Here is a 24066-nt window from a genome sequence, read left to right as displayed (position 1 = left end):
CTTTTCCAACAGAACTATATATTAATCTACTCAGCTTCTCCATTTTTATAATATGCAGAATTCACATTAGACTGCATTTTGACCATAAATTACCTGTAAACTATGCATGTATACTTTGAGGTATATTTAAGCTTTGCCAGATGAGTGAAAAGACCTGCAACTTGTCTTGTGACCCAGGGGGAAAAGCTGTTGGGATAGTGTACCCCATGTACTGGATGCCAACAAGCCGCTCTGCATTGACCAGAGTAATTAAACAAAGTGCTATGGCAGTGATCTAAATCGTTACCCTGGATGAGGGAAAGCTTACCTCCCAATTTGTTTGCGATAGATGCAGATGACCTACATTGATTCATAGATAAGTCACACAAAAAACTCACATTAAAGTGGCACTAAGATTATGTAACTTTTATAGCGTGATCTCATCGAATAGACCTGGCCTTAAGGCATGTACACAAGTATGATTGCAGGATTGCCCAGGTTCAAATAACTTTATGCTAATCCAGTTTGGGGAGCAGGGGGTTGAAGATATATATTTTTTTCTCCAGGAGATCTTTTTTGCTGACAGTTCTTCTTTCCACTCACAGCTTTAAAGAAACCGTTAGATATTTTGGAGCTAAGCCAAAGTCCGATGAGAAGGAAATCAGCCCCAATACCTTCTTTGTGGTGTGGTACGAATTCTGCGGTGACTTCAAGGCCGTGTGGAAACGAGAGAGCAAAGTCTTCTCCACAGAAAGGTACGTTTCCAATCAAGGCCCTTCCATGCATTACTCAGCATCTGGGCTGCCCAAATTACACTCGCTAGTTCCACGGGCGCCTTTGTTTTCTTTTTGGATCAAATGGACATCAAGGGAAGGTGATTTCCCCCCCCCCCCCCCCCCCCAGGGCTCCAGAGGGAACCCGCCAGCGGCTGCCTGTCCTCACGAAAAGATAAACACGCCAGATCCGATAAGTTACACTTTTCTTTACCGCTTCCAATTACTTGCTAGTAAAATGAAAGGAGACCTTTGCTAATTTGGAACAGATTCCCCAACCTCCTCTGTTGCTTTTCCTCTCTTATCTTTTTTTTTTTTTTTTTTCCATTTTCTCTGGTGTCTGACTTAAAGTGAAGCTGATGCTGGCCCCACCAGCCGAATGCCCCAAACCCCTGACTTTCTGAATGGACTGAAAAAGTAGGATGTTTGCTTTAAGTAGTAGCAGGTCAAAGTCTGATAAATGTATGAGCATCTTGGGATTTGTCATCCTGTGGTTTAATCTGAAATAACTAGAAATCAGGAACATAAAAAGTAACAGCTTACCCTCTATACTATGTGCAGAGTGGACTGGAGTATGCAGGTCTACGGTTAACACATCTGTTAAACAGTCTATTTTATTATGACCATTATTATTTATGTAGCTCCATAACATTACACAGGTAAAAGATGTATTTGAAGTATAAAAGGATGATGCAGTATGCACAGACCCCTGCTCATTGAATATACCCTCTATAAGGCACTAGAGGTAGATGCAAAAAGAATCTTTCTATGGATCTTTTAGGTTAAATTTTGGCATCCAACAATGAGGGCAAATAGGGAAGCTCCAGTTCCAAAATCAAGATTTTTAGGGATTCCTGACCCTATAATAACACTTTCAAGTTCATCAAAATGTTAAACTTTGATCATGCTACCTTATGAAATCCAGTGTTGTTCTCGTGGTGCTGGTCACCAACAAACGTACCTTTCCCAAATATTTCCTATTGTCATCACTGTGTCATGTGACTATAGCAGCCAAGGTTTGGTCACAGTTATACTGGCAGAGTCTTTAATGCGCTTCTTGCACTTTTAGGGTAGTTGTTAGTTATCTTGGTTATCTTACTTGCAGCAGGCTTAAGCCAAAACAAGTTACTGACTAGGACTGACCTTTACTGAATGGGACTTTACAGGTTAAACTGGTTGACTAGCAGGAGCAAAACTAGGAGACATCCTTTGACTAGAGCAAGATGAAACTGTTTTTTTGGGGCCAGCCTTCTGTGGAGAGGGTGTTGGACCTCAGCCCTTTCCAGCTGTTTCTACATAGAAACTAAACTTGGAAATTTTAGGTGACCAATGATCCATTAAACTGGTACATAATGATCGTCCATTGGTGGCAGCTAAGTGCAAACATTAACCCTTACATATCAGTAATACCTTAGTGTGTGCTGGGATGGCAGTGTGATAAACCAGAGGATAGCTATACATGTTAACTCCATATACACAAACACAGATTTAGGTATTTAGAAAGAGATTCCTCAGCCACACAACAAGTTTTTTTTTTTTTTTATTTTTTTTAGCTTGAAATGGGTCTGAGTAAGTATCTGGCTCAAAAACTGCAGTGGTAGTTTTCCAAAACACGTCAGACAAAAGTCAGAAGTGGATTTAGTGGGAAAGAGAAGTAGAAGTCCTTCTTTTATATTCTCCATTCCTTTTAACCCCTTAACGACGCAGGACGTATATTTACGTCCTGCGCCGGCTCCCGCGATATGAAGCGGGATCGCGCCACGATCCTGCATCATATCGCATCGGTCCCGGCGCTCATCAACGGCCGGGACCCGCGGCTAATACCACAATTCGCCGATCGCGGCGATGTGCGGTATTAACCCTTTAGAAGCGGCGGTCAAAGGTGACCGCCGCTTCTAAAGTGAAAGTGAAAGTGACCCGGCTGCTCAATCGCGGTGAAATCGCGGCATCCCAAACAGCTGACCGGACACTGGGAGGGCCCTTACCTGCCTCCTCGGTGTCCGATCGACGAATGACTGCTCCGTGCCTGAGATCCAGGCAGGAGCAGTCAAGCGCCGATAATGCTGATCACAGGCGTGTTAATACACGCCAGTGATCAGCATAGAAGATCAGTGTGTGCAGTGTTATAGGTCCCTATGGGACCTATAACAATGCAAAAAAATGTAAAAAAAAAGTGTTAATAAAGGTCATTTAACCCCTTCCCTAATAAAAGTTTGAATCACCCCCCTTTTCCCATAAAAAAAATAAAAGTGTAAAAAAATAAAAAATAAACATGTGGTATCGCCGCGTGCGTAAATGTCCGAACTATAAAAATATATCATTAATTAAGCCGTACGGTAAATGGCGTACGCGCAAAAAAATTCCAAAGTCCAAAAAAGCGTATTTTGGTCCCTTTTTATACCATTAAAAAAATGAATAAAAAGTGATCAAAAAGTCCGATGAAAACAAAAATCCTACCGATAAAAACTTCAGATCACGGCGCAAAAAATTAGTCCTCATACCGCCCTGTACATGGAAAAATAAAAAAGTTATAGGGGTCAGAAGATGACATTTTTAAACGTATAAATTTTCCTGCATGTAGTGATTATTTTTTCCAGAAGTGCGACAAAATCGAACCTATATAAGTAGGGTATCATTTTAACCGTATGGACCTACAGAATAATAAGGTGTTATTTTTACCGAAATATGCACTGCGTAGAAACGGAAGCCCCCAAAAGTTACAAAATGGCGTTTTTTATTCGATTTTGTCGCACAATGATTTTTTTTTTCCGTTTTGCCGTGCATTTTTGGGTAAAATGACTAATGTCACTACAAAGTAGAATTGGCGACGCAAAAAAAAAGCCATAATATGGATTTTTAGGTGGACAATTGAAAGGGTTATGATTTTTAAAAGGTAAGGAGGAAAAAACGAAAGTGCAAAAACAGAAAAACCCTGAGTCTTTAAGGGGTTAAATACACTTCTGGCTTTGACTCAAGAACTGCAGTCGCAGTTTTACAGAAAAAAAAATCTAAAATTGTGATGGTTAGATGACTGGGCCCAAGCATTTCCAGAACAGTAGGTCTTGCAGGGTGTTCCCAGTATGGCTTGGTTAGTTCTCCAATGTAGGACAGCTAGTGAACTGGTAACAGAATCATGGGCATCCAATACCCACTGATGCTCATGGAGAGTAAAGGCTTATCGATCTGGTCTGTTTGCACAGAACAACTGTAGCAATTTTTCAGGGGTGGTACTTTGCTGCCCCCCCCCACCCTTTTTTTTGCCACCTGGGTCCATGGTCGGGTCTGGTATGATGAGGGATGTTGCGCAAGTGATGTCCCTCCGGCGACTACCTGGAATTATAGGCCTGTTAGTTTAACCTCGGTTGTATGTAAATTGGGTTTGTATGAAAAAAGGGTTTCCTAAGTGATGCTATTTTTCAGTATCTTGATAAAAAAATAAATGTATGACCCCATATCAGCTTCATGAGGGAACGGTCCTGTCAAACTAAACTGATCCGTCTTGTCAAACTAAACTGATCCGCTTTTATGAGGAGGTGAGCTCCAGACCGGACCAGGGTGAATCGCTGGATGTCGTATATCTGCATTTTTCCAAAACATTTGATACGGTTCCACATAAGATTGGTGCGTAAAATGAGAAGGATGGGGTTAGGGGAAAATGTTTGTAAGTGGATAAGTAACTGGCTCAGTGATAGGGTGGTTATTAATGGTACTTATTCTGATTGGGTGACTGTTACTAGTGGGGTACCACAGGGTTCCGTTTTGGGTCCTGTTCTATTTAATATATTCATTAATGACCTTGTAGAGGGGTTGAATAGTAAAGTAGCAATCTTTGCAGATGATACTAAACTCTGTAAAGTGGCAAACACTTTAGAGGACTGGGCACTATTACAAATGGATCTGGATAGGTTGGAAGTTTAGGCTGGAAAGTGGCAGATGAGGTTCAAAACTGATAAATGTAAGGTTATGCACATGGGGAAGAAAAGAATTGGTGGTCATGGTGAACTCTGTAAAAGAGTTCAAAAGGGGTTTGGATGCATTTTTGGAGAATAATAACATCGCTGGTTATGTATACTAGATTTATAGGGACAGAAGGTTGATCCAGGGATTTATTCTGACTGCCATATTTGGAGTCGGGAAGGAATTTTTACATCTAGTATGAGGGTTTTTTCCTTCCTTTGGATCAACTAAGTATTGACTCATTAGGGTTATAGGTTGAACTTGATGGACTCTGGTCTTTTTTCAACCTTATGAACTATGTTACTATGCTACTATGTTACTACGCTACCTAATGCAGGGAAATTATGCTACCTAATGTGGGGAAACTCTGCTATCTATTGTGGGGAAACTATGCTACCTAATGTTGGGAAACTGTAACCTGCATAATGTGGGGGAACTGCTACCTACATAATGTGGGGGAACTGCTGCCTACCTAATTTCACTCTTGGACCCAGGCAGCACAATGTCTTGGGCCGGCCATGACTGTAGTACAAATTTATGTGAACTTCAGAATTAGACTATGCAGATTTTATTTTGTCACATACCGCCTACCTAGACATTATTGCAGACCAAGTATATCCCTTCACGTTAATAGTATTCACCAGGGGTCAAGTCTTGGGGAAAAAAAGTGTGGGAACTCACCCAAGATTTCCACTCAAGGGCTGGTCCTCCAGGACTCCTGCTTATGGAAACGGTGTTCCTGCTGTGTAAAAAGTGCAGGAACTCAGTTCCCATGCGTTCCTGCAGGACTTGAGCCCTGGTATTCACTGATTGCAGTTGCCTTTTTCAACAGGAAATTGCACCTGGCCACACTGCATAAACTGTTTGGTATTAGAACATGAAAAACATTTCAAGGTACTGACTGAAAATTTACTAGATTTCAGAATATAATCCATTCAGTCTCCATCTTACATCATAGAGGACCTAAAACAAACACCTCTGTGCCAGAATGTGCAATTTATTGTTGGGTCTTTACATGAATTTTTACCATATTACCACTGCCCAAATTAAACCCACCATGGGGCTTTTAGTGTACCTTCAGTTCAGAGACTTAACTTGAAGCTCTTCAAGGGGTACACCCCTGGAAAACATTTTTTTGTAAATCAACTGGTGCCAGAAAGTTAAACAGACTTGTAAATTACTTCTATTTAAAACTCTTAATCCTTCCAGTACTAATCAGCTGCTGTATATTACAGAGGAAGTTCTTTTTTTTTTCTTTTTCCCCTTTCTGTCTGACCACAGTGCTCTCTGCTGACACCTCTGACCATTTTTGGAACTGTCCAGAGCAGGATAGGTTTGCTATGGGGATTTGCTCCTGCTCTGGACAGTTCGTGACATGGACAGAGGTGTCAGCAGAGAGCACTGTGGTCAGACAGAAAGGAAATTCAAAAGAAAATAACTTCCTGTGGAACATACAGCAGCTGATAAGTATGGGAAGGGTTAAGATTTTTAAAGTAAATAACAAATCTGTTTAACTTTCTGGCACCAGTTGATTTATAGAGAAATGTTCTCCAGTGTAGTACCCCTTTAAGTCCCAATGAAAAATCTATAATAGGGCCCCTCACCTACCATGTACTCTTTATAACACTACTGTCTTATGTGGCAGAGGGGCCTCAGTTATAACTGACTTCTCTGCTTCTGCTCTAGTTATAAAACACCAGGGGGAGATTTAATAAAACATAACTGAGTTGCCCATAGCAATCAATCAAATAGCTTTCATTTTTCAGAGGCCTTTTAAAAAATGAAAGAAGTGTTCTGATTGGTTGCTATGGGCAACTCAGAAACTTTTGGATAGTTCTTAGGGGGAGATTCATCAAGACGTGCAGAAGAAAAATCGACCAGTTGCCCATAGCAACCAATCAGATTGCTTCTTTCATTTTTGAAAAGGCCTCTGAAAAAAATGAAATAAGCGATCTGATTAGTTGCTATGGGCAACTGGTCAACTTTTCCTCAGCAAGGTTTTGATGAATCTCCCCCATAGTGTATAAATGCAAACTGTACATTTCCTGGAGCTGATGGCGGTTGCCAAACTGCTGTAATCACCTTTTTATTTCTCAGCTATGTGTCAAGGAGGTGGAGCTAAGCTGCTTAAGCTTTATATCAATCAAGTGGAGGAGAGTCTGAGCAAGTAGGTATGCCAGGTTATGGGACTTGATCAGTTTGGCTCTACCTCCCTGACACTTGGCTAACAAAGAAAAAGTTGATTTTAAAAATTTGGCAACCACTATCAACTTCAGGTAAGATACAGTTTGCATTTCGATAGTAAAATCTATCCAATAGTCTGCAGCTCTTAGCAGCAGAAAGAAGTGACAAATTCACTTTAAGTGTAAGTTGGCTTTTTTTTTTGCCCACTTTAGCCACAGAATTTCTTTGCAAAATCTTACTATTCTATAAACCACCACTGCTTAACACCTAGGTGGCCACCCTTCAGAGTCCTAGTCATGTATTAGTTATATCATTATATAGAGCTAATAAAAAATGTGCTGATTTCTGCACGCTGTTCATTCTCCTGTCCCCATGTCTCCTTCCTTTAATGTTCCCTCAAAGTTTTGTTTCACTATAAACCTGGGAACTGAGCAGCATGGGGCTCTGTGACATTTATTTTATTGACTTTAATAAATCAATTAATGGATTTACATAGTGTAACTTAGCATGGTGGGAAAAAGCTAACCAGATGCATGTTATACTTTGGAGTTGAATCCACAGCCTCCCTTGGGACACGTAAAGCTTTGGCAGGGGATGTGGTAATATACCTAATGCAGACATTTTCAGATGATTTTGCATAACACATCTACCTCTTGTCTACTTTTTTATTTTTCTTTCCAGATTTCATTACATTTAGACTCTTAATATTTGATACTATGACTTTGTAATATTTAGTATTATAGTTTTTCTAAGGTAAAGAAAGAAAAAAAAAACTATTTCAAGTCTTCTTTAAAGATGACAGGCTTACTTTTTTTTGTGATTTCATATGTGACCCCTTGATGCTTTCCCTCTTGATCCCTAAAGTACCAAATGATAGTTACTGATAGAACAACATAAATTTCACTACTTCTGGTCATTTTTTCCTTTATCTGCTGTCCACAGAATTTTCATGTGTATTTTTCATTTGAATTTGGAAGCTCAGATCCTGGATCTAAATGAACAACTTGAAGCATATAGAAATAGGGATCACATGTAGAGGAGTATGCTGCTACCTGAGCAAGGAGTCTCTAGGTGTGTGTTGGGGGGGGGGGTAGTGGTATGGAGGTACAGGAGAGAGAGGCAGGTATATGTGTAACAGAAGGTGGGGTAGAGGGATAAGGGTCAGGAAGGCTAGTGCTGCTCTGGCACACCCCAACAAGTTGTTCCCGATTGGCAGATGAGGGGATGTCAGTTCAGAGTTAGCGCTGCTGAAGCAACACACTGCCTCTGACAACCTGGGGGACGTCTGCTCCAGTAATGAGGGGAGGGGCAGGTCAGACAAGTGCTGGAAGTGAGGGATTCAGTTATTAGAGAGAAAGCCAGGATGAGTGATCACAAAGACCATCGTTGTCAAACTGCGTTGTCTTCCAGGTGCTCCAGTTTGGCACATCGCGGATCAGGTTGATGCATTACCGGAAAGAACTGAAGAAACCCAGTGGTCATAGTATACATTGGCACCAATAACAAAGTTAGGGGTAGGTAGAGTATCCTAAGAAATGATTTCAGGGATTAGGCAGCATGCTTAAGACAAGAACCTCCGAGGTAGTATTTTCTGAAATATTACCAGTACTACGTGTCACACCAGAGAGGCAGCGGGATATCAGGGAAGCAAACTAGTGTAGAAAGAAGGCGTTTGGGTTCACTGAGAACTCACGTGTTCACTGAGAAGATGATGGCCAGAAGGGTGGAGGAGTGTCTAAACTAGGGACTGGGGTGAGGGAGAACTACAATATAGATGGGGAAGATACTGTAGATAGAGAACTGGGGAGAAGTACTAAAACCGGGGGTGGACCAAAGAGAGGGGTTAGATCAGACATAAGTGATCAGAGGAAATAAAATATGAATAAAAACATCAGTATATACACTAATGCCAAACGCCTTAATTATAAGATTGAAGAACTGGATATATTAATGTTGGAAGAAGACTATGACATAGTGGGGATAAGCGAGACATGACTGGATACAAGCTATGAAAATCTGCTAATAAGACAAACAGGTGGGGCAGCAAAAAAAGTGATGGTCATTATTATAGGGGACTTTAACTACCCTGATATAGACTGAGGACCTGAAACCTGCAGGTCAAGCAAAGGAAACAGGGAGGCCAATTTTCACTAACTTCAACCCTAGTGAGATAGATTGGGACTTTGTCCTTAGGAATAAAAGTGCACAAGCTTAATGGGACATTTTTAAAGCGCAACTGTCATGAAATTTTGGTGCAATAACCTGCACACAGCCTTTGTACTGTGTGCAGGTGGTGTGTATAGCAATATTTTTCCCTGAAATTTGCAGGCTTTCATGACCGCAAAAAAGGCTTTTATTCAAAGCCACTGACTGACGGATAGGCGTGGCGCGAGGTACGCGATGCCCCGCCACCGCCACGCCAACCCCGTATGTCTGCACTGGGACCTCTGTGTGATTGACTCACAGGTCCCAGTGCATGTGCCCTTAAGCTAATCTAACCTGCGTACTGCTGTGTGTCATCCAGCAAGCGTTTGCTCCCGCCGCCGTCTTCCTCCTCAGTGCACCTGCACAGAGCAGGTTTGTTCTCGATACTAGGTGCAGAGAGGAAACACGCTCTCTGCACCTAGCACTGCGCAGGCGCACTGAGTAGGAAGACTACGGCGGGGCAAGCGCTTGCTGGATGGCACAGCGCGGACATACGGGGTAGGCGTGGTGGTGGGCGTGGCGGTGGCGGGGCATCGCGTACCTCGCGCCACGCCTATCCGACCATCAGTGGCTTTGAATAAAAGCCTTTATTGCTGTCATGAAAGCCTGCTATACACACCACCTGCACACAGTACAAAGGTTGTGTGCAGGTTAGATCACCAAAATTTCATGACAGTTTCGCTTTAAGCACATCTACATATTTAAAAAGAGAAGGCCTGACTCACTGACTCATCAATGCCCAGCCTAAACCCTTGGACCTAGAAAGCGGAATTTTTTCACAGGTATTGTTTTTAAGACGTAGACGAGGAATGAGAAAGGATTTTTCTAAATTCAATCCTTAAGGGTGTGAAAAAGGGATTGAAAGTTTGTATGGAAGTCTGTCATTTTGAAGCTAGAAGCTGTGTGTGGATGTGTGTATGTTCCAGCATCACGTCCAAATGGCTAAAGATATTAACATGAATCTTGGCACACATGTTACTTATATGTCAACAACAAACATAGGATAGGTAATTTATCCCTTACTCACCCCCATTTGCCAGGGTTGGGGTTTTTGTTTAAAGTCCCATACAAATCAATGGGAAATGTATGTTCCCACATAACTTCCGTACAGCTGGAGATATTTCAATACCTGGTACACATATTATGGGTCAAGATAGGAGGTCAGGATAGGAGGTGGGGATAGGAGGTCAGAATATGACAACAATATATGAGGACTGGATATGACAACAATATATGAGGACTGGATATGAAGTAAAAAGCTTCCTCCTTTGTTGATTTTCATCCCCAACAAGGATTAGGAAGGAAAAACTGGGCAACGCCGGGTACTCAGCTAGCACTGAATAAATCTTGTGAAAAACACATACCCTACAGGGATAAATGTGTTAGAAATAGGAGAAAACCAACATGGTTAACCAAAACAGTTAGGGATGCGGTAAATAAGTGAAAAGCGTTCAGATTACCGAAACAAGAAGGTGGTGGGGATGTGGTAAAAATTATAGAAGAATAACATTAAAGGAATTATGTAAGTAACAATTATGAAAAGAATCCAAAAATATTCTTCACTTAAATAAATAGAAAACTTAAAAGGGGTACTCCGCCCCTAGAAATCTGAATGCAGGGGTCCCGCTGCTGGGGACCCCCGCGATCTCTCATGCAGCACTTTCGAGTCATCAGCTCTCCGGAGCTAAGTTTGCTCCGTGGCTGATGACGGCCCCTCATGATGCCCCGCCCCTTAATGCAAGCCACGCCCCTACCACAGACTTGCATTAACCCCTTCCCGCTATTGGACGTATGCATACGTCCAGGCGAATTACACAATCGTGCAAATGGACGTATGCATACGTCCAAGCGATCTCCTGCTCTGCCGCGGGCAGCGCAGGAGATCGCGGGTGGGACTCAGCTGTCAATCACAGCCGGAGTCCCACCGCAGCTGCCGGGGCCGCGATCCGGTCCCGGCAGCATTAACCCCATAGATGCCGTGATCAGTTCTGATCACGGCATCTATAGTGTTTGCAGGGGGAGCGCTCTCCCCCTGCCCATCAACGGCGGCGCAGCGATAAAATAAGGGGGATCGGGGGTGTCCAAGACACCCTCGATCCCCCTTGAGGAGATAGGAGTGAGATGGCAGGGTTGCCACCCCTCCTATCCCTGCTATTGATCGGCCGAGCGATCGACCAAGAGCAGACTGGGGGCGGGGGGGTTAAAGTTCGGTTTCCCTCCGCTATGCCCACCCATCGGTGTCCGGGCACAGCGGGGGGAACCGTGTAGTAGCGGCGGCGGCAGCGGCGGTCACTTACCCGGCGGCTGTGATCACGGCGACGGTGGAGGTGAGTATGACGCCGCGTGTCCGGGAGTCTGTTGCCTAGCAACACCTGCAGGGCGACAGTTTGGAGAGTGGTCTCTAAACTGTCGCCCTCCAGATGTTGCCAAACTACAACTCCCACCATGCCTTGACAGCTGTTTGCTGTGTTGGCATGCTGGGAGTTGTAGTTTTGCAAGATTTAGAGGGGTTCAGGCTGGAGATCACTGACAGTGGTCTCTAAACTGTAGCCCTCCAGATATTACAAAACTACAACTCCCAGCATGCCCAGACAGCAGTTTGCTGTCTTAGCATGCTGAGATTTGTAGTTTTGCAACATCTGGAGGGCCACAGTTTAGAGACCACTGTCAGTGATCTCCAGCCTGAACCCCTCTAAATCTTGCAAAACTACAACTCCCAGCATTCAGGAACAGCAAATGGCTGTCTCGGCATGCTGGGAGTTGTACTTGCGTGCCTCCTCCAGCTGTTGCACAACTACATCTCCCAGCATTCCCTTTGACAATCAGTACATGCTGAGAGTTGTAGTTCTGCAACAGCTGGAGGCACACTGGTTGGGAAATACCGAGTTAGGTAATAGGTTCTATTACCTAACTCAGTATTTTCCAACCAGTGTGCCTCCAGCTGTTGCAAAACTACAACTCCCAGCATGCACGTTCTGTCAGTGCATGCTGGGAGTTGTAGTTTTGCCCCCCCCATGTGAATGTACAGGTTACATTCACACTGGTGGCGGATTACAGTGAGTTCCCTGCTTCAAGTTTGAGCTGCAGCAGCCGCAGCTCAAACTCCTAGCGGGAGACTCAGTGTAATCCGCCGTCAGTGTGAATGTAACCTATAAACACTACACTACACTAACATAAAATAAAGAGTAAAACACTACATATACACACGTACACTGCCCCCCCCCCCCCCCAATAAAAATGAAAAACGTATCCTACAGCAGTGTTTCCAAAACGGAGCCTCCAGCTGTTGCAAAACAAAAACTCCCAGCATTTCCGGACAGCCATTGACTGTCCAAGCATGCTGGGAGTTTAGCAACAGCTGGAGGCACCCCGTTTGAGAATAACTGGTGTAGAATACCCCTATGTCCACCCCTATGCAAATCCCTAATTTAGGCCTCAAATGCGCATGGCGCTCTCACTTTGGAGCCCTGTCGTATTTCAAGGCAACAGTTTAGGGCCACATATGGGGTTTCGCCGTACTCAGGAGAAATTGCCTAACAAATTTTGGGGGGCTTTTTCTCCTTTTACCCCTTATGAAAAGGTAAAGTCTACACCAGCATGTTAGTGTAAAAAAAAAACATTTTTGTACACTAACATACTGGTGTTGCCCCATACTTAAAAATTTCACAAGCGGTAAAAGAAAAAAAGCCTCCAAAATTTGTAACGCAATTTCTCCTGAGGACGGAGATACCCCATATGTGGGCGCAAAGTGTTCTGGGGACACACAACAAGGCTCAGAAGGGAGAGTGCACCATGTAAATTTGAGGTCTAAATTGGTGATTTGCACAGGGGTGGCTGATTTTACAGCGGTTCTGACATAAGTGCAAAACAATAAATACCCACATGTGACCCCATTTTGGAAACTACACCCCTCACGGAATGTAACAAGGGGTACAGTGAGCATTTACACCCCAAAGGTGTCTGACAAATCTTTGAAACAGGGGTCTGTGAAAATGAAAAATAAAATTTTTAATTTGCACAGCCCACTGTTCCAAAGATCCGTCAAATGCCAGTGGGGTGTAAATTCTCCCTGCACCCCTTATTACCTTCCGTGAGGAGTGTAGTTTTAAAAATGGGGTCACATGTGGGGGGGTCCACTGTTCTGGCACCACGGGGGGGCTTTGGAAATGCACATGGCCAAATTCTCTCTCCAAAAGCTCAATGATGCTCCTTCTCTTCTGAGCATTGTAATTCGCCCCAGTGCACTTCACGTCCACTTATTGGGTATTTCCATACTCAGAAGAGATGGGGTTACAAATTTTGGGGGGCATTTTCTGCTATTATCCCTTGTAAAAATGTAAAATTTGGGGGAAAACAAGCATTTTAGTGTAAAAAAAAAATTATTTTTTTACATATGCAAAAGTCGTTAAACACCTCTGGGGTATTAAGGTTCACTTTACCCCTTGTTACGTTCCCCAAGAGGTCTAGTTTCCAAAATGGTATGCCATGTGTTTTTTTTTTTCTGTCCTGGCACCATAGGTGCTTCCTAAATGCGGCATGCCCCCAGAGCAAAATTTGCTTCCAAAAAGCCAAATGTGACTCCTTCTCTTCTGAGACCTGTAGTGCGCCAGCAGAGCACTTTTCATCCCCATATTGGGTGTTTTCTGAATCGGGAGAAGTTGGGCTTCAAATTTTGGGGGGTATTTTCTGCCATTACCTTTTTCAAAAATGTCAAATTTTTGCTAAACCAAGCATTTTTGGTAAAAAAAAAAATTTTTTTTTTACATATGCAAAAGTTGTGAAACACCTGTGGGGTATTAAGGCTCACTTTATTCCTTGTTACGTTCCACAAAGGGGCTAGTTTCCAAAATGGTATGCCATGTCGTTTTTTTTTGCTGTCCTGGCACCATAGGGGCTTCCTAAATGCGACATGCCCCCCGAGCAAAATTTGCTCTCAAAAAGCCAAATATGACTCCTTCTCTTCTGAGCATTGTAGTTCGCCCGTAATGCACTTCAGGTCAACTTATGGGGTACCTCTATACTCAGAAGAGATGGAGTTACAAATTTTGGGGGGAATTTTCTGCTATTAACCCTTGCAAAAATGTGAAATTTGGGGGGAAACACACATTTTAGTGAATTTTTTTTTTTTTTTTTACATATGCAAAAGTCATGAAACACCTGTGGGGTATTAAGGCTCACTTAATTCCTTGTTATGTTCCTCAAGGGGTCTAGTTTCCAAAATGGTATGCCATGTTTTTTGTGTTTTTTGCTGGTTTGGCACCATAGGGTCTTCCTAAATGCAACATGCCTCCAAAAAACCATTTCAGAAAAACGTACTCTCCAAAATCCCCTTGTCGCTCCTTCGCTTCTGAGCCCTCTACTGTGCCCGCCGAACAATTTACATAGACATATGAGGTATATGCTTACTCGAGAGAAATTGGGCTACAAATTCAAGTATAAATTTTATCCTTTTACCCTTGTAAAAATTCTAAAATTGGGTCTACAAGAACATGTAAGTGTAAAAAATGAAGATTTTGAATTTTCTCCTTCACTTTGCGGCTTTTCCTGTGAAACACCTAAAGGGTTAAAACACTTACTGAATGTCATTTTGAATACTTTGGGGGGGTGCAGTTTTTGTAATGGGGTCATTTATGGGGTATTTCTAATATGAAGACCCTTCAAATCCACTTCAAACCTGAACTGGTCCATGAAAAATAGCGAGTTTGAAAATTTTGTGAAAAATTGTAAAATTGCTGCTGAACTTTGAAGCCCTCTGGTGTCTTCCAAAAGTAAACACTTGTCAGTTTTATGATGAAAATATAAAGTAGACATATTGTATATGTGAATCCAAAAAAAAAATATTTGGAATATCCATTTTCCTTACAAGCAGAGAGCTTCAAAGTTAGAAAAATGCTAAATTTTAAATTTTTTCATCAAATTTTGGGATTTTTCACCAAGAAAGGATGCAAGTTACCACAAAAATTTACCACTATGTTAAAGTAGAATATGTCACGAAAAAACAATCTCGGAATCAGATTGATAAGTAAAAGCATTCCAGAGTTATTAATGTTTAAAGTGACAGTGGTCAGATGTGCAAAAAAGGGCTGCGTCCTAGAGGTGAAAATGGGCTGTGTCCTTAAGGGGTTAAGGGGGTGGGGTGTGACGTCATGAGGAAGCGGAGCCATGAAGTCGCAAACCTCCGATCCCTGTATCTTGAATAATCAGCCATGGAGCAAATGTAGCTCTGGAGAGCTGATGACTTGGATAGGGGATAAGATGTCTAGGGGTGGAATATCCCTTTAAAACTGAAAATGTGTGCCCCTAAGAAATAATCTGGGTGTAATAGTTGAGTAGAATAAGGAAAAGTCTAATCTACTAAATGCCTTCTTCTCTACTGTATTTACACAGGAAAACCCAATCTCAAAAGCAGGGATAATGTAAATTCTCATCTGTTTAACCAAACAACAAGTGCGGTCCCATCTTATTAGCATCAAAACACACACATCCCCGAGCCAAGATTGCATGTAAAGGGGTTATCCAAGAACAGGAAAACACAGGTAATTTCTTTCCAAAGCCTTTCTCTGTCTGTCTCCACTTTGGGTGTGGTAATATAACTCTGCTCTGTTCACTTCAATGGAACGAAGAGGCAGAACCACACCCAACCTGGAGACAGACAAGGAGCGGTTTTGGAAAGAAATTACCTGTGTTGTTCTATTCCTGGATAACCCCTTTTAAGTATTGATCTAGACAGAACCTTTTTCCTTTTATATTAAAGGAAATCTGTCATCCAAATACACAGAAAAAAGGCCACACTTACTGGTTACTGGTACAAGGGAAAGTTAAGCACTTATTCCCACTATGATGCAGATCAACCAGAATAATAAATAAGGGGTGGTTGAACAGGTGCAAAATTCTGATGAACAACCACTCACACCTAATATTCATGAGGAGGTAACTGCTTAGTATTATAATTGCACACAAATAGGGTGCCAATTACATAATAGCATGTAGTGCACTATGCTGGCTTACAACCTATTAGTGACGCCCATACTATTTGATCAGACAGGCTGCCTAGCACCCCAATAAGCACTGACACCCCAGGCTACCTCAACATTACAAGGCCAAACAACATAATAAAAAAATATATACTCCATAGGATAAAGATGTTAGTTAATATTTTGGTCAAAATATTTAAGCTCGTAACCCAGGTTAAGGGTTCTCAGTCTCTTGCGTGTCCCTACACTAACATTATGGGGAAAAAAATCACAGAACAAAGGGACATAAATCACACTATATATGCCTCCTTTGTGCAACTATAATACTAAGCAGCTACCCCCCCTCATGAACAGTAGACGTATGAGTGGTTGTTCAGTAGTATTTTGTACCTGTGTGATCTCGCCTTATATAGCATTGTGGCTGACCTGCATCATAGTGGGAATAGCTGCCTAACCTGCCCTTGTACCAGTTACCAGTAAGTGTGGCCTTTTTTTCTATGTTTTTTGAGTGATTTATGTCCCACTTTTCTGTTATTTTTATTTATTTATTTTTCTGGAATCTGTCATCAGTATCATCCGCACTAACCTGTTAGGGCAGGGTTATAGTGCGGGTGACACTGATGAAAATCATACTTTTAGCTTGTCTGTCAGTGGCACTGTTATTCTGTAATCCTCACTCTTCTGGATAGGGTAATGAGGCGCTTGGGGCATTGGGGTGTTTCCAAGTCACTCATGCATGGTGACATCCATTGTTTTAAAGATCTGTGCAAACTGGCTTCATTGTAACACCTCCCCCCTCTGTGCTGACCCTACTATGCTGCAGAATGGAGCTCCACTCTGCAGCAGAACAGCTGTGGCATGCGCATGCGTAGGAGAGCCATTATGCTGTAGAGTGGAGCTCCATTCTGCAGCGCAGCAGGCTCAGCACAAAGGAAGGAGACCTTACATTAAAGAAGCCAGTGCAAACAGATCTTTAGAACGACAGAGTTCACTGTGCACAGGGGTTTGGGAAAACTCCAAGCTCCTTGTTACCATATCCAGATGACTAGAGACTATAAATTTTAGTGATCAGTGCCAGGCTGCCACTGACTAGGCTAATAAGGTCATGGAATGTAATAAGAGAAGCATAGAGGTTTAGGACAAGGACATGGTTTTGCCTCTGTATAAATCATTAGTCAGACCACATATGGAGTATTGTGTCCAGTTTTGGGCTCTTACTGTATTTATCAGGGTATAACACGCACCGGCCTATAACACGCACCTTCATTTTTGCAAGGGAATTTGGGTAAAAAAGTGTTTTTTTTTTAACCAAATATCCTTGTTAAAATGAGGATGCGTGTATACCCCGCTAAACTCTTTCAGGCCCCCGTAGAAGCCGCTGCTTACAGTCAGTGCGCACCGTACAGCGTACAGTGACAGCGCAGGATGCTGCTGGAGCCTGCAGGAGTGCGCCAACAGGTAAATATGAAAGCCGGGGATGGGGAGGGACATGGGAATCGGGCATGATTTAAAGCGGCCACTTTAAATCATTGAACCACAGTGGTTTCTGTGGGGCCAGAAAGAGTTTATCGGCATATAACATGCAGACAGACTTTTAGCTTAAAATTTTTGTTTAAAAGAAATGCATGGACAGTCTGTGGTGCAACGTGGCATTGGTGGATGGAGCAAGACATGATGTCCCAGATGTACTTTATCGGATTCAGGAATGGGCGGGGCAGTGCATAGCATCAATGCCTTCCTCTTGCAGGAACTGCTGACACACTCCAGCCACATGAGGTCCAACATTGTCTTGCATTAGGAGGAACCCAGGGCCAACCACACCAGCATATGGTCTCACAAGGGATCTGAGGATCTCATCTCGGTACCTAATGGTACCTCTGGCAAGCACATGGAGGACTGTGCGGCCCCCCCAAAGAAATGCCACCCCACACCATTACTGACCCACCAACAAACTGGTCATGCTGGAGGATGTTGTAGGCTGCAGAACGTTCTCCACGGTGTCTCAAGACTCTGTCACATCTGTCATGTGCTCAGTGTGAACCTGTTTTCATCTGTGAAGAGCACAGGGTGCCAGTGGCAAATTTGCCAATCTTGGTGTTCTCTGGCAAATGCCAAACATCCTGCATGGTCTTGGGCTTTAAGCACAACCCCAACCTGTTGACGTCATGCCCTCATACCACCCTCATGGAGTCTGTTTCTGACCGTTTGAGTGGACACATGCACATTTGTGGCCTGCTGGAGGTAATTTTGCAGGGCTCTGGCAGTGCTCCTCCTGCTCCTCCTTGCACAAAGGTGGGGGTAGCGGTCCTGCTGCTGGGTTGTTGCTCTCCTACGGCCTCCTCCATGTCTCCTGATGTACTGGCTTGTCTCCTGGTATCGCCTCCATGCTCTGGACACTACACTGACAGACACAGCAAACCTTCTTGCCACAGTTTGCATTGATGTGCCATCCTTGATGAGCTGCACTACCTGAGCCACTTGTGTGGTTTGTAGACTCTGTATCATACTAGAGAGAAAGCACTGCAAGCATTCAAAAGTGACCAAGACATTAGCCAGGAAGCATAGGAACTGAGAAGTGGTCTGTGGTCACCACCTGCAGAACCACTCCTTTATTGGGAATGACTTGCAAATTGCTTATCATTTCCACCAGTTGTCTGTCCCATTTGCACAACAGCATGTGACATTGATTGTCAATCAGTGTTGCTTCCTGAGTGGACAGTGTAATTTCTCTGAAGTCTAATTGACTTGGAGTTACATTGTGTTGTTTAAGTGTTCCCTTTATTTTTTTTGAGCAGTGTATAACAAGTTATGGATGCTAGATTCATGGGGATAGTATGTTGATTTAAGAATTTATTCTGATTGCCATACTGCAGTCGGGAAGGAATTTTTCCTGTTAGGGCAATTGTCCTCATTCTCATAGGGTTTTTTTTTGCCTTCATCTGAGTCAACACAGTTGGATTTTAGGTTAAACTTGACTTTTTTTTTTCCTTCTGCTGCACTCCATAGAAACATTAAATGTCTGCAGATGAGGCCCATTCTAGTCTGACTAATATTATGAATACTATCAATAGTCCCTGGCCTTATGTTATATCAATGATAGATTTTTACCTATTCACTATTCACTTAAACTCATTCACTGTATTTGCTGCTACCACTTCTACTGGAAGGCTATTCTATGCATCCACTGCTCTAACACCCTCTATACCCCGGTTTTCAATGCAGGCTTTGCTGGCCATTCTATCACATATTTGTAGATGATCTGCTGGCTCTTGGTCATATCTTGGCTCCATCCCTTACCTGTCTTTAGGAATTATTTTTAAACTGTATCTCCCTCCTTAAAGGGTACCCCCATCAAATAAACTTTTGATATATTTTAGATTAATGAATGTTGAATAACTTTCCAATAGCATGTTAATGAAAAATATGCTTCTTTCTATTGTATTTTTCCCGATCAGTCCTGTCAGCAAGCATTTCTGACTCATGCTGGAGTCCTAAACACGCAGAGCTGCCAGCCTGCTTTGTTCACAGCCTGTTTGGCTGTGAACAAAGCAGGCTGGCAGCTCTGAGTGTTCTCCTTTGTGAACAAAGCAGACTGGCAGCTCGTAGTGTTTAGGACTCCAGCATGAGTCTGAAATGCTTGCTGCCAGGACTGGTAGGGAGACCCCTAGTGGTCATTTCTTCAAAGTGGAAAATTAAATAGAAAGAAGCATATTTTTTAATAACATGCAATTGTAAAGTTATTCTGCATACATTAATCTATAATATATCAAACGTTTTTTGATGAGAGGTACCCTTTAAAGTACATATACAGTGGAATTTAGTTTTTATACATTGTGCCCGGTATGCAAAAAATAAAATAACACACTGTAACTCTCCCCTCGTCGCTCCCCTGATGTGTCGATAAGCCTTTTATCTTCTGAACCCGGTCTTCCTTTCATCTTGGTTCCTGACGCATCACACTCTAATCAGCTTATCGCCGGCCTCAGCGATGGCCCGCCTCGACTGGTGATATACTGAGCGCAATGTCATGTGACAGGCCTAAGCAGCAGTGTGACATGTCAGGCTACAAGATGTGGAAAAATATCAGGCCCAGGAGATAGAAGCCAGATATCGTCACATTGGGGGAGCAACAGAAGGCGAGTTACAGTTTATTTTAATTTTTGCAGCCCAGGCAAAATGGATAAAAAAAAAAAATTCAGCCAGATATCTCCTTTAATGGAATCCTAGTTGGCTTGCTTACTTACTTACTCCACCCAACCTTTGTCACACCCCTGCTTAAAAGTGGTGGAAACTTGTTTTCCAAGCTGCTCACCTATTGGTTTAGTTGATCATTTACAGTAATGAAGGCAGTGGTTTCTAAAATAAAGCATATAAAAGACTACGTACATTTTTGTGCATTAATAATACTGTTTTCATATAGTGATAATTGGTATAGGTACATGACCTAAAGATATTGTGCCCCCTCCACTTGGTTGTACTTTTTCAATTGCAGATATAGAACACTAATTCTCAGTTAGCCCCAGACAATTGATTGTAAAAGTATTTTACGCTCACAGCTTCCACTATGCCACTTAAGCTGTGTGTGTCAATGCACTACTTGTTTCTATCTGTCAACTAATATTATCACAGTAGGTAACAATAATATTATTAGTGTCTAAAACTATTGCTTAACCATATTAATGGATATTTCCTAATTTTGCACACTGATGCTTCTAGATGAAGATTTAATTATTGGTCATAGTAATAACTAGAGATGTGCGAACTTGAGAAAAATTTGATTCAGCTGATTCGCTGAATTTTCTGAAAAAAATCGGTTCGGTCCGAAGTTATTTGCGGCGAATCTGTATTAAAAATGGCTATTTCTGGGCTACAGAGAGCCTTAATAGGGGTGTTGAACAGTTTGCTTGTTCTAACAATCATATGGAGTGTGCTATGTTAGTGAAATAATTCTGTTATTCAGGATGACATGCAGATTACAGGCATCACTATTAGAATCTCTGCGACAGAGCATCTGAATGTGGCAGCAGGGAAACCATATGGCATAAAAATTGAAGAGAGTAAATAGATGTTTGTATGTAATTTTTATTAAATTTGAATTTATTTACATTCTGGTGAACATCGAGCTGGCGGTTCACCGTGAGGCGAGCTACCACCTGTTCCAGCCCGTGCCTCTCACCACATCCGCCCCCCCCCCCCCTGTCTTACTCTTTGTGGAACTGCAAGTGTTTCATTTAATCAGCAATGGTTAATTGTGATCGCTCCAACCGGTTTCATTGGATTCTTGTGGTAATTCCACAGCTACTATATGTCGTCGACGACCATAGGGCCTCAGTCTTGAAAAGATTACATCGATTTTTATTTTATTGAAATTTAAGATTTTGAAATTGAAATTTAAGATTTCACTCCCAAGTTTTAATGTCCCGGGCCCCGGCGTGTGGTTACAAAGGACCAAATCTAACAAGGAGTTGCATGTCACATGGCGGCTCAATGACAGAGCCTGGAGGTGGCATCAGAATGAGGAGACCATATAGTGGCTGAATGACCGCCTGGAGTTTGTGCAGCTTGGTGCAACTTCGAGGGTAGCAGGGGTTTTCATGGCACTGAACAAAACAAATACAATCCAGGTGTAGTGGTTCAGGTAAAACTTTCTTTATTTGACCAAGATGCAATGTGTTTCACTGTGCAAGCGCAGCTTCCTCAGGCATGGCAAACGTAGATACAGACAGGGTTATATACCCAAGATTTAACCCTTTACATATTAGATGACACACAATTTACAAAAAATCTAAATACATATTTAAAATATTTTCCCCAAAAATACACCCTACCCGAAAATAAACCCTAGCTGGATTATCGGGGTGGGCTGCAATATAAGCCCTACCCCGAAAATAAGACCTAGACCAGTGGTCTCCAACCTGCGGACCTCCAGATGTTGCAAATGTTTGCAACATCTGGAGGTCCACAGGTTGAAGACCACTGACCTAGACCATGCCCGGGCTGCAAATATTAAAAAACAAACTTAAACTTACCTTCATCCTGCGTTCCCCCGTTACTAAGGAACCGGCCTCACTGTCCTCCGCTGTTCTCGCTGCGGTCCTGGGGATGGGAACGTCACAGAGCCTTCAGCCTATCACCGGCCGCAGGGATGTCCTGCCTCGGCCGATGATAGGCTGAGCCCACTGTGATGTAAGAAGCCGGCCGGCACAGGAATACAAAGTACAGCACAGCGGCTGATAATTATTTGGCAGGGGGGGAGAGAAGCTGCGCTCGCGGGTGACATACGATTTGTCCCCCGATGTGGGGTGCCGCTTGGGGCTGATAAACCGGAGGGGGGGGGGGGACATTGGTGGGCAGAGCTGCGCCCATCACATGATGATAATGGGGGGGTGTAAATACCGTTAAATACCATGGAACCGCTATGTCGTTCAATGTACATACCGTACCGTTAATAAATAAGCCCTAGTGTGTTTTTTGTGACTAAAATTAATATAAGACCCGGTCTTATTTTGAGAGAAACACGGGTATTATATTATTCTGGGTATAATCCATTTGTTATAAAAGACAATAAGCAAAGAAAAAAAACTGAAAAATACAGGTAAACTGGACATAAAAACACTAGTTGACGTATACACTGTAGCAGTTATACATCACAAAAAGCAAGGAAAATAAACAAAAATACACAAAACTGAAAAAGGGTAATTAGCTTGCATTTACATAAAAAATAAATAGCACAATAGGTGTTGAATATGCTCCACAGTCTAACCGGCAATATTAACATATATAATAATAAAATTAAAATTATTTGGTTGCTAGATTTAATAAATAAATTATCGAAACTTTTAGATTAATTCTTTCAACCCTGAAGGGACTAGTGTAACTAGTTTGTAAATCCAAAAAGATTCTCTATTTATTAATTGTTGGTATTGGGGAAGCAAATCCCCATAGCAAACCTCTTCTAAACTGGGCCTTTCCTGAGACAGGTGTCATCAGAGAGCACTTAGACAGAAAAGAACAACTTTAACTTCAGAAGCTCATAAGTACTGAAAGGATTAAGAGTTTTTAATAGAAGTAATTTACAAATCTGTTTACCTTTCTGGAGCCAGTTGATATATATAAAAAGTTTTTTCCTGGAATACCCCTTTAAGACTCAAAGGATCTGATGATTTTTGGTGTGTAATAGTAAAGTGTCTTGATAGACTATGGAGCATAAAACCATGTTTTATGATCCACCTATGTTTATTTATACGGGACCGCACTGTCTGAACAGTGCGGCCCACGTTTTGTAAGTTACAGCTGCATGACAGAAGGTATATTGGATATTGCGTCTCATAATTATTATTACCCTTAATCTTAAAAGTTTTTCGTTTGAAAAGAAATTAAACCATGTGTTTCATCCTTTATAAGTGAACAACACAGGCATCAGCTTTTACTGCATGGAGTACAAACATACTCATGGGAATCAGAAATGCTTATGGGCCTGGAGCAACTAAATTATGTAAATTTTTTTGAGCGTCTAAATGTAACACCTGGGTTTACAGGAACCAAGTCCTTTAAAATAGGGTCATTCCTAATGATAGGCCAATTTTTCTTTAACCCCTTAAGGAGCCGGGGTTTTTCTATTTTTGCATTTTTGTTTTTTCCTCCTTACCTTTAAAAAATCATAACTCTTTCAATTTTGCACCGGTCAGTCATTTTACCCAAAAATCTACGGCGAAATGGGAAAAAAAATCAGTGAGACAAAATTGAAAAAAACCCTGCCATTTTGTAACTTTTGGGGGCTTCCGTTTATACACAGTACATTTTTCAGTAAAAATGACACATTCACTTTATTCTGTAGGTCCATACAATTAAAATGATACCCTACTTAAAATTGTCAACTTCTGACCCCTATAACTTTTTTATTTTTCCCGCGTATGGGGCGGTATGAGAGCTAATTTTTTGCTCCGTGATCTGAAGTTTTTAGTGGTACCATTTTTGTATTGATAGGACTTATT

At 42.2% G+C, this 24066-nt stretch overlaps 1 protein-coding gene across 3 annotated transcripts in view; it reads left to right on the top strand.

Annotated features, from left to right (window-relative positions):
* FMN1 (formin 1) overlaps positions 1–24066 on the top strand; it is a 529863-nt gene that overhangs the window by 488657 nt on the left and 17140 nt on the right. For all 3 annotated transcript variants that reach the window (XM_056545728.1, XM_056545726.1, XM_056545727.1), the window contains exon 17: positions 585–734. In XM_056545728.1, the coding sequence (XP_056401703.1) occupies positions 585–734 (150 nt within the window). The remainder of the gene's footprint in view (positions 1–584; positions 735–24066) is intronic.

This window comes from Hyla sarda, chromosome 11, assembly GCF_029499605.1.
Source record: "Hyla sarda isolate aHylSar1 chromosome 11, aHylSar1.hap1, whole genome shotgun sequence".
Taxonomy (NCBI): Eukaryota; Metazoa; Chordata; class Amphibia; order Anura; family Hylidae; genus Hyla; species Hyla sarda.
This window is presented reverse-complemented; position numbering and strand designations above follow the sequence as displayed.